The sequence below is a fragment of the Lolium rigidum genome, chromosome 6, assembly GCF_022539505.1.
Source record: "Lolium rigidum isolate FL_2022 chromosome 6, APGP_CSIRO_Lrig_0.1, whole genome shotgun sequence".
Lineage (NCBI taxonomy): Eukaryota > Viridiplantae > Streptophyta > Magnoliopsida > Poales > Poaceae > Lolium > Lolium rigidum.
The window spans coordinates 303,060,849-303,072,777 of NC_061513.1; the positions used below are offsets into that span (position 1 = coordinate 303,060,849).

At 41.7% G+C, this 11,929-nt stretch overlaps 1 protein-coding gene across 1 annotated transcript in view; it reads right to left on the reverse strand.

Annotated features, from left to right (window-relative positions):
• Positions 1-11,696, reverse strand: part of LOC124664495 (protein O-glucosyltransferase 1-like) — a 29,388-nt gene extending 17,692 nt beyond the window's left edge. The window contains exon 1 of the mRNA XM_047202006.1: positions 11,629-11,696. Within this exon, the coding sequence (XP_047057962.1) occupies positions 11,629-11,696 (68 nt within the window). The remainder of the gene's footprint in view (positions 1-11,628) is intronic.
• Between the last annotated feature and the right edge of the window lie 233 nt (positions 11,697-11,929).

The window sequence follows — 11,929 nt, forward strand, 5'->3', positions numbered from 1 at the left end:
GGAGTTCTTCAAATATGGTACTTTGGCTCGAAACTCCCGAAAGATTGTCGCTTAATTAACTGATGCGTTCTTGATACTAGTGTAGTACACTAGATTACATCTAGTATGCATCAGATATGGCTAAATTGCTTGGGTGTGCTGCATTCATGCTCGAGTATGTCAAAAGAATGGAAATGCATAAAATATTTTATCTTATTTCACAAGTTGCCATTAGCATGTCTGAAGCAGGTGTGTAAATATCATTAGATGCCCTGTGAAATAGTGTCTTTTTGTGTGGTTACAACTTTGTACGGTTAGGTTTAGAACAAAGAAATCAGCGAGCACGCATCTCCTGTTAATTTTATTACTTCTCTGACTAGTTACTGAGCTATGATCTGGTGTTTGTTTAGCCACTGTTCAGATCAGAAAATGTTGTTGCTACCAGAACTAGCTTAGTCGTGCAAATCATTGTGTTGTTTCAACATAAATTAACCAATGGATCAAAATTAGGAATTATCAAAAAAAAATCCATTCTAGGATTTTTTTTGTATCTGTTTGTTTGACCGTGGGTTGCAAATTATTGATTAATTATCTAGTTTTCCTAACATGGCGGCATTTGCAGACGTGTCATGGCTTTTTATCAGTGATTTCAGTGAGCGACACGTTAGGCGTAGAGTTGATGATGTATTTAAGGGAGTGAAATTAATCTTGATGTGGATAATACAAATCGTTGCATCTACTCAAAGTGATGAGCACCATTACCAATTGCTAGTGAGAAGTAAAGGGCTAACATCCCCTTCTTGCTAAGTTTCATGGTGGATAATAAGCCATGCATTAATTAGAATTGATGTGAAATGTGAAACTCAAATTATCTATGATTTGGTTATTAAGACTTTAATATGTGAGCTCCAACTAACACTGCCTTGCCCTTTACCAGGTCCAAATACGAGGGTCTTCTGAGTAGAAGGTTGAGAAGGAATGAAGCTTGACAAAGCTGGATTTGGCCATGTTTATGTTTGCGTGCGTTAAACCGGTGGGAACAGAGTGTCAGCAGGTGACAGTGCTCAAGAGGTGCTAATCTATGTCTGTTATGTGCCTTTTGTTTTACTTAGACCTTATATTGTGCAATAAGTTTTGCGATGTTTCTATTTTCTTTGCCTTGTTAATTTTCTTTTGCGGGTTGCCATAAAATTTTAGCATAATACCAGACTAGGGTGCAACTATTCCTTGTTACTCGACTTGAACGTACCTCCATACAAGTTACATGTATAATCATAAGTGTTGTTCCCTGCAATAAGCCACCATTCCTTGTTATGGCTTCATGCTTTGCTTCATATCGTTGTCATGTTTATGTATGAACTATTACAGTGCTCTAGTAAGTACCTAGGTTGCACCAAAGGTGCATTATAAAGATCTATAGGGTGACACTACTATGTGATGGAACAAATTATCGCCATTCATGATAATCTTGCTTGTTGATTGTTATCCTGAACAAGGAAAAGATTTATTTTATCCTTCTTGTGAAACTGCAGATTGTGGATATGCTGGGTCTTATCTTTTGCGTGTGAGAAAAGACAAATTTACATGTCTACATGAGCACAGTCGTAGTTGAAGGACTAAGTCTAACTTTCTTTTCACACTCAATCATATATTTCTAATCTTTACATATGTACATGAGCACGGCTAGCTTTAATTGTTTCTGAAATGCATTATGTGTTTTTAGTGTTCTCCCTTTTTGTAACGAGTACACTATTCACAATTGGTTAAATATATTGTGTACTATGTTTTGTCAATGCTACTTATTTGTGTCTGCAAATCATATACTATGGATATATTTTAGCTCCTAGGATCTAATTTATATACCTTTTGAATACAACAAATGGATGTCTAAGCAATTTACTAATTATTCCTTGTCAACATGGAGGAGAGAATTGCCTCGCTGCCTTCTTACCTGCGCGCACCAGGTCACAGTGCTGCACGGGGACCTGGTGTCCGTCGACGGTAGAAAACTGAAGATGTTGCTCACCTTTGTTGATGTGCGCCCCAACGGGCACAACCCCAAAGGTCCCTCCTGATTCCCATGTGGTAGTACTACCTGGTCTGTGCTACTGAGTTTGTTGACTTGCGACTCCTTTGCGGTGTTGCTTTCTTGTGTTTCAAATATGTGCAACGAGCACTCCAATTTCCTCCTCCTGTCTCTATACTTACCAAGATGATATCAAAATTCTGTCTCGAGTTGGGGCAGGAAGGAAGGGGCTGGTCACTGTTGATGATATATATAAGGTGAGTCCCACGACGGTGGCGTTAGCTGCTAATCTTGTCGCTTGAGAGGACGCTGCTGTCGTTGTGCTGCAGCTACTGATTGGTCCTTGAAGACCAGCGCATCCTCGAACCTTATTTAGATGCAAGACTCTCATGTGTATTCTGTGTTCAGTCTGTCTGCATTTCATTTCAAGATTTCAGGTCTTTTTTTCTTTATTTGTGTGTTCTTAGATTTATTGTCCTAGCATGTGTGATTATGTTCAGTTTGTCCGCATTCTATTTTCGGATTTCAGGTCTTCTTTTCTCTCTATGTGCGTTCTTCGATTTAATAACAAAGGACCTCTCTTACCTTTTTGTAGCTACTTCATGTTGATTTTGGTTTGGAAACTGTAAAATAGAAATGTGCTGGAGATTTACATCACTAACTATCTAATGTTGTAGTTTGGCAAACAAAGTTGGTTGTGCATTTTTTCTGCAGGACAAGACTATTTCTTGATAGTCAATCAAAATATGTAACTGCAATACCATAGCAGACCTTGCTCATATTTATTAGATAAGTGCTTGAACTTAAATCACCTAAGCTGCTGATCAGAAATTTGAAATATTCCTGCCATGCTTGTTCCACTTTGTTGGCTTGCTTATTAGAAGGAGATGGCCTTATTGCCTTGTCACTGGACTGTCTTCCCAAATTCGAAATATTTTGCATCTTGCCGTACATAGTTTAGTTGGATTCCGGCATTACTTTTTTTAGTTTGATTAATGATTGCTTACTTTGTTAATGGTGGCTTACTTTGTTGTTGGTTGGATCCTATTGTGTTGCCTCGATTAATGATGCCTCGTGTTGCCAATGAATAATCTTGTTTATTGGCTTCTTGAATTAGGAACTTGTTTTACTATCAACATCCAAACCTCAACCATATTTCTTGTCTTTTTGTGTTGTCTTCTTCAGGTGAAGAAGAAAAGAAAAAGACAAGACCTCGAGTAACTATTCTGGGGGCTTTCAAGTGACTCCAACTTCAGTGCTGAGGATGACCACCAACAAGGTCTTCTCCACTTGCCCGTCTTACTCATTTCGCCATCGCCACCTGTTTGTGGACATGGGCCGCTCTGATACATTTCGAGTTTAGTGTGGGGGGTTTGAGTGCTGGGCTATGAGAGGCGAACGCAATGCAGACCAATTTCCTATTGTAGCCCATTTTCTCATTCGTAAAAATGATTACAGAATTCTCACATTGGATAACTAGTTATATTCTAAAACTGAAACATTTAATGTCGATTATTTAGTCCAATTGAACATTCATTGATATCTTCTGCGGGTACATCCCCTTGCAGTCTTGATACCGCGACTGTCACCAATACAGTCTGCCTATGGTTTGAGCCCCATGCCAACCACAAAGACCTCCACTCCGATGGCCGGTTACTACCTTTTGTTGTGGACCTCCACCAAAACTTTGTCATGAAAAAAATGGTAGCTTTCCCTAGGAAAAATCTGTCGACGGGAACTTCGAAATCCCTATTTTGGTATGTTTGATGTGATTGCTGTCCCTAGGAAGTCAAATAGGGGATGTTATTTTGGTCTATGTTCACTGGTTGTTTGCTGACCGTTACTGATTGTGTGCTTCAAATTATGTCTCAGAAAATAATTAGACTGTCTAAAATTAAAACATAGCAGTAGAGCACTCTTTTTTGATTAAGATAGTAAGGCACATATACCAGATGATATGTATAATTCATCTGTTATATTTATAATTTATCTTATTTTCCACCCCACGTCGTGTCTCTTTTTGCAATATGGTATGTAACTGCTTGATATTGATGACACTACACTGATTAGTGTATCGATCAAAACCTGAGAAGCATGTTTGACTTAGTTTCATGCAATTTCCATCCTTAGGAAATCGAATGGGAGATGATAGTCTCGTCCATATGGTAGCTTAACTATCCTCACATGATTCACATTACGCTTCCTGGGATATGATATTTTTGTCCATATGAAATAGTTTATTTACAAGTTGGTTGAGGCAACTGGTGTGCAATATCTTGTTAACAACATCCAATGTTTTTCCGTGCAATTTTTGGTTGAATGGTTTGTATTAAATCGAGTGTGTTTGGTCCGTATGAATGGCTTGAGCTAGACATACATTGTCCTCCTGGAGCTGGGAGTCTGGTGCCTATGGAGTTTTGGTCCATTTTATTTTTTCTTTCGCCTTTGCATCTAAATATATTATTGTCCTCAACCTGGGCATCTGAAAGCTACAGAAGCGGTGTTCGCTATAGTTTTCGTGACTAATAGCTACATTTTGATATTGTGGATTCTCAACTCTCTAGAGGAAATAAAATCTTACTCTATGTCATGTGTCATTATACTAACAAGGTACCTGCAGATGTTAAAGATTATAGTACCCTGCGTTGTGTGCCGAACATCAGGGAGGATCTCTTGGGAAAGCAGCTGGAGAGCCTAGAGCATCCTTGTTTCAGTGAGGGAGACACTGTAAGTTGTAGCTGCAACCAAGTTTTATTGTGGTGCGACTGTAGAATGAATTGGAAAGAAATTATTTCGTGTTCAATTCGCTAACAATGATGCTGCAATTTTTCAGGGAGGAGCTAAATGGCATCTCCAAATGTTTTAGCAAAGGCGGTGCGTGATGGTAATCAGATGGTTTGGTTTGGATGGACAGAAACAACGAAACAGTTGTAATTGCAAGTTCTGGAGTTTGGCCAACTAATTCTGACTGCTTGGATGAGTTCCCATGTATACTTGGCTGGTGAATGGATTGGTGTGCATGTGCAAGCTTTTTTACGGCAGCTTGCCCATCCATCCGAATCGCCCACATGGCCTGCATACAGGTACGTGCATGCTTTTCATGAAAAATGAATGGATGTTTGAGGTCCTGCTGATGGAAATGATTGTGGCGTCGTCAAGCCAATCCTTTTTTTTCTTTCGCAAGTGTCGGCTAGACCAGATTTCCTTTTTTCCTTCGGCACACCTGTGTTTTGGGTTCGGAGAACCTTTTTTCTGTTTATCTCTTACCAGGTTCATGCTTTATAATTTGTATAGTTGTAGCAGTACAACAATCTCATGAGAATCCAGGAAAATAAGTAGCAGCCAGTGGAAAATAAGCCAATCCTTTTTGTGTATTGAGTTTCTTGGTGATTTGTTGTGTAGATGATGGATGCACGAGTCAAGGCGGGGTGTCTTGGACCGGTTTGAGCAAGGCGCTGCGTGATACTAATATGGTTAGGGCTAGGCGGATTGGCACTCACAGTGGCATTTACAAGTGGGAGTTTTGCCAACTATTGCAGACTGCTTGGAAGGACTAGAAGAGATGTCTGATATGCACCAGGCTTGAGTAAGAACCAGATGTAAAATCTGTAATAGTATACTGATGGTGCGTGTAATAGTATACTGATGGTGCGCCATGAGAAATAGTAGTCTAGGAGTTTGCTGAGAAGCTGTGGATGCTTATTAATCACCTTTTGTGTCTTTGTCCATGCCTGGAAGGGTTTTTTTTGTTTCTTTCACACACATGGCCGGTTTGCAAGATCATGTAGTGTACACCTGCACCTTTTTAGGTTTGTCCAAGTGGAAAATGAATTCTTAAGATAGAGCATGATCTTACTAGGAATTTAGACATGTATCTTTTTCGAAATATTTCTTGCTGCATGCCATTAGCAGGCCTGGCATTTTGGTATCTGATGGCATGCTATATGCTTAGATTGCTTCGTATAGACCTGATACTTTTGCAAACTATAGGGAAACACAACAGAATGATTACTTGGGTCCTAGCTAGGAATCTTTGTATAAAAGATTCCGCTTCAATAAAAGTAATCCATGTAAAATTCGATATCTTAACCAATCAAAACATACGTTATCCTATAGCAAATAATGGAGTGCACTTGTATAGTCAAATCACGTTATGCTCAATATATTACTTGGAAACCATAGATAAAATAATTAACACTCCATCTCACAAATCACGTTTCTATATAATTACTAAATCTGCCAATCAAGTTTTTTCGCATTTTGTTGCTAGATTTATTTATGGAGTTGATGACACACCAAGGATTAATGACCCTGGCAATTGCGCTCTGCTATAAACAAGGGTGATTAAAGGAAACATAATTATCTCATTGCTCCATGTCATCAGCAATCCACACCACACTAAATCCGAGCGGTCCATCATCAACCTCTCCCGAGTTTATTCATCGTGCCCTTATACCTTGTAAATAAACAATAAAAAGAGCGATGAAAAATTGGCGCTGAGTTTTGAATTTTGAGTGAAAAGCTGAGTCATGACCGGCTAATTATCTATAAATACCAAGGGAGCTAGCGGTATCGTACGCGTGCGTCGCGCGTGACTAAGACTCATATACCCGTGCATCGACATGAGTGTCTTCTTCCTCCTTTCAACGGCAGCTCTGGAGATCTTGCATACTGAAGCCTCAATTTCATTCATACCCATCTGGCTATCAGTTGAGCTCGTATATGAATTTGTTTTCCTCCCATAAATAAAACATCCCTTTGAATGTTGGGTAAGTCTATCTGGAGAAAAGATGCTTGCAAAAATGCTGAAACAATCACGGAGTGATTCACGGGCTGAATTCATATCCTACAAATCCGGAATTTATACCTTGCCAGAGTTGGATGCTCCAATTTAGTAGCGTGATTTTAGGAATGATAATTCTAACTCGCCCACATCTTACCAAACCATTAACACGAGGGGAAACTGCACTATCATATGGTTCACCGATAGGAATGCTTCCCTATTAACGCCGGGTAGATTGAAATACGGATTGGATTGAATCCTCGATGCAGCTAGCTATGGGGGATTAGGAGGGAAAGTCGCGAGATTAGTGGAAGATAGTTAATAGGGTGACCCATCGGCCGTAACACACTAATCATGGCAAAACAAAGATTCGATACGAGAGACTCAATCTCGATGGGGCGAAAAATCCCTAGCATGTCGGAACAACCGAGAAAGTTACGGTAATTAGGTTCCATGCATGTAAATTGAGGACCCTCTGTCCATGATCATAGGCGTGTAATTATTTGGATTGACTAGCATAGACACTCGTGGCATGCAACCCAATCATTAAGTAGGAAGATTACATGCCTTGCTTGGCGTCTGTTTTACTTTGTTTGCTTGGCGTCCATTTAGAAAATAATGGCATACACTTGTATAATCAAATCACGGTATGCTTAATGTATTACTAGGAAACCTTAGATAAAAGAATTAACACTCCATCTCACAAATCACGTTTCTATGTATGGGCAATTACTAAAAACTGCCAATCCAGTTTTCGCGATGTGTTGCTAGATTTATGGAGTTGATGACCCACCGAGGATTAATGACCGTGGCTATTGCGCTCTCATGTAAAATAGGGCGATTAAAGGAAACATAATGATCTCATTGCTCCATGTCATCAGCAATCCACGCCACACTAAATCCGGGCGGTCCATCATCAACCTCTCCCGAGTCTATTCATCCCTCTAGCGCCATTACCTTGTAAATAAACAACAAAAGGAGGGATGAAAAATTGGCGCCGAGTTTTGAATTTCGAATGAAAAGCTGAGTCTTGACCAGATATTTATCTATAAATACTAAGGGAGGGGTATCGTACGCGTGCGTCGCGTGTGACTTAGACTTTGACTCTTTACTCGTCGAGGAGAGGAGAGGAGAGGAGAGGAGAGGAGAGGAGAGCACCCACCCCGTCCTTTTTCTTTGTCGACATGGTTTCCGTACGGAGGGATCGGCGAGGCGAGCCACCATACGGAGGGATCGGCGTGCCGAGCCACCGTCCTCATCGTCAAGTACATCAGATCGGCGAGGCGAGGGCACTCTGATCCAAATCTGCGTGCCGCCGCCCTCATCGTCAAATCCATCGGCGGGGTAGCGGCGCATCGATCCACCAGGTATCCATAGTTGTTTTCATTTGATTTGTTTCTTTTGGGCTGGTTCCGTTCCGTGAGAGGTTTTCGACCATGCATGAATTATGTATTAACCGGCGGGCTAGTCAGGCGAGCAGTTGTGGTTTTCGTAGAATCGATGGATCGATCGATCAATCTTAGGCCCCAATAAGCGAGCCAGGTTTTCTTCCGATGGATCTTTATGGAGTACGTATTTGTTTTTCTCATGAGTTGATCCATCCGTAGCGTGCATGGATCGACTCCTCATGTAATGGGTGCTTTAATTAGTGCGCCGGAATATAATGGGCGTTTCAATTTCATCGATGGATCCTGTAAGGCCCGGCGGCATGTCTCCGTAATTGAGCCTCTGCCCGGTCTTAGTTTTATTTTTCCTAAGAGAGCAATCTCCAGCGGTGCTCTCCATATGCCTAAATTCAATGCCCCTACCTGTCAAAATGCTACACATATATATTCCAGCCACACATGTTACATATCATAGAGTTGTTTAAATGACATCTATTCAGCTTCAATGCCCGATGCTGCCTGGTGTGCTACACCTCACCTTAGTGCCATGGGGGCAAAAATAATAAATATGCTAGATGCCAGGAATTTTTCATGTGCCTTCTTATCCTGCATTTCTTCCATGTTGATTTTAGCTTGTAGTCATATCTTGCTTGTTTCCCCGACCACCACAAAGGGCATCTTAGTACATGAATTTTTCCAACACTTGTAGGTGGCCGGCATTGGGGTTAACAGGCCAGGGTGTATTCCATAACTCCAATGTTGCATACGTTCTCTGTCATATGAGAATCATCATTGCATGGGATGGGAGGTCCCACTTCTTATATTGGTGAATATCTCGTGTTCATTGGGTGCGGTGTTACAGATTTTTGTCTGTGTTCAATGGAAAAGATGCAATTGATTTGAACGATTTGATGCTACAATAGAAACTCAGGTGCGTCGTTCATGAATTTATTCCCTCAATTTTGTTATTGTCTTTGCATAATTGCGATCATCGTCTTGTTTGGTCGTTGTACTTGCAACAACTTGTGAATGTAGTTTTTGGTTGGCCTTTTGTATTATTTATTTATTTCTGTCACATGTTTGGACTTTAGTTATTCGATGTGCAAACTAGGATGTGATTTGTCTGTGTTCAATTAAAATGTATCTTAATAGGTCTTGATTCGATGCTGAATGGTTCTTAATTCTTATGTGTCAGTCCTTCATAGATGATCTGTTGTATCATGAGGAAAGTTCGCAGGCTGAAAGAAAAGATGATTGCCATGGTGCTGAGTGCTAACCTGCTATTTATGCACATGCTAGTGTATTTGTGTATTACTTTGGATGCATGTTCCTTCCTAGTTAGGTGGCATGAGCTGAATATTAATCTAATTTGGCAAGAACTTTTGTTGATAAAGAATGACTTGTTAAACTCTCCTCTTATGAATTATATGGTATTTTGTATAAATTTGCAACACATGGATCATAGCTTGCCGTTAGTAATTGCAGTAGGTTTGTGTTAATCATCTTATTTTCCTTGCCATGCATAAGAAGGTGCTAATTGTTAATTACTACATGAGTTCGAAAGGGAATCGAGACGAGCAGTCCTTTTTGATGGAGGTGGCAGTGCAGATGGTACAATAGCGGGCGAGGAAGTCGAGGGAATGGATGGAATGGTGGACGACCTCAATGCCCGCTTCCTTTGCCAGTTGTATGTAGGAGCTTCATTGATGCATCACACATGATCAATTCGGCAACCGTACTTGGGATTGGGAATCAGTAATTGTTCTGCACAGTTCACTATAGGGCCCTTGGAGTGGCTGGGTATCAGTTAAAAAATAGTACTACCCCTGTCCATAAAAGGATGTCATAAGTTTATCTAAATTTAGATGTATAGATACATCAAAATTTAGTGTATAGATACATCCAAATTTGGACAAATCTTCGATGTCCTTTTATCATTAGAGGGAGTACTAAATTTTAGGCATAGTGATTTTCACACCGTTACTAATTTGAAATCTACACAAGAGTTGCCTAGTATAGTTTTGGTGACAAGTAGATGCATTGTGGTATTGTGGATTCTCAACTATCTGGATGAATTAAACTCTATGTCATGAATTAAACTCTATGTCATTGTGGTATTGTGGATTCTCAACTATCTGGATGAATTAAACTCTATGTCATGTGTTATTGTGCTAAGTGCTAACAATGCACCTAGAGATGCTAAAAATTATGGTTTCTTGCGGTGTGTGACCAGCAGGGAGGATCACTTGGGCTAGCAGATGGAGAGCCTGTAGGTCATCTTTATTTCGATGAGGGTGATGTTGTAAGCTGTTCCTTTGTTTTCTTAAAAATTTTGAAGCGTTTTGGGTTGAATGAGAAGGAGTAATGATCACTGCATCTGTTTTCTTTGTAGCCAGGGGAAAACTTGGAAGAGGTAGTGAGAAGGGAATCATGTGAAGAAATTGGGGTTGAAGTTGACGAAGTCATTTACCACAGTTCTCAAACATAGCCTGGTAACGAAGTCTTCTCACTGTCTTCTTATTTTCAATTGCGGACCTATGCAGGGAGTATAATACTCGAATATGTGTTTTCACACGTAGTTACCAAGTCTGATGGTGTTCTTGTTGCATTCGTTTTTAATGACGTAAATGATGAAATCATGCCATCTACAAAATACTGCAGCTGCGCAAGCTTATCAAACCTCGTAGATTTTGGATAGCCACATTATCCATCCACCGGGTAGACATACTTTTGTACACTCGATGGTTAGGGAACCACCCCATAAGATGGAGTTTTCCCAACGACCAAGATAAGTGAAGAAGAAGAGATATTCGGAGAAACATAGATACCACTATCTTCGACATCGATCACCAAGACCTTGCAATGAGGGTGACAGAAACAGAGGACCATTATTCCACACAACATCGTCTTATAAATTCAACGACCAGTCTTACAACCTAAACTAAAACCCTACTTAGTGTCGGATCGATGCAAGATCGGGATTGTTTTAATCGATCCTAAGAGCATCTCCAGTCGGGTCCCCAAACATCATCGGATCAAGCATTTGGGGACGTTGCTGCCCAGTCGCGCGTTCCATTTAGAAGTCCCAAATCAATAAAGATTCACGGAAACAAAAGTTTTTATTTACATTTGATTATATCTAACCCGGGCCTACTGGCCGCTCGACACTGCATTCGATTGCCTCGCCTCATCGTCGCCTCCTCTTCGCCGCTGCTCGTGCGCCATGCACCGCCACTCCCTACGGAGCGTGACGATAAGACGTCGGTGCTCGTTTGCCGCGTTGTCGCCTACCCTCCGCTACTGCTCCTGCTAGAGGGAGAGTTCGACGCCACGGCGAACCCGCGTGTGGTTGTCCTCCTCGCGTGCATGGGCGTCGTCCTGCAGCTTCTTGTGCAACTCGAACGACTCGACAAGCGTCCGCTGCCTCCTCCGGGTCCGGTCCGTCGTCGTTGGACCTGTCGAGGTCGTCGCTGCCCTCCTCCTTAGCCTCCTCCTCCTCCAGTTGCGCCGCCGCCGCCAACATCTTCGCCTTCCGGCCCGCCGCTTCTTCTGCCGCCTACTCCTCCCGCAGTTGTTGCTCCAGCTCCACCCGCCGTAACCGTTGATGGAGCTCCCGGTTTGCAGCTTGGTCCAACCGGGCCAGCAACCGGCCAGTCCGGCGTGCTGGCCGGTCAACCGGTCGCCAACCGGGGCGAGTCCGGCGCGCGGCCCGGTCAACCGGTCGCCAACCGGGCTCCAAACGAAGAGCCAGCAGAT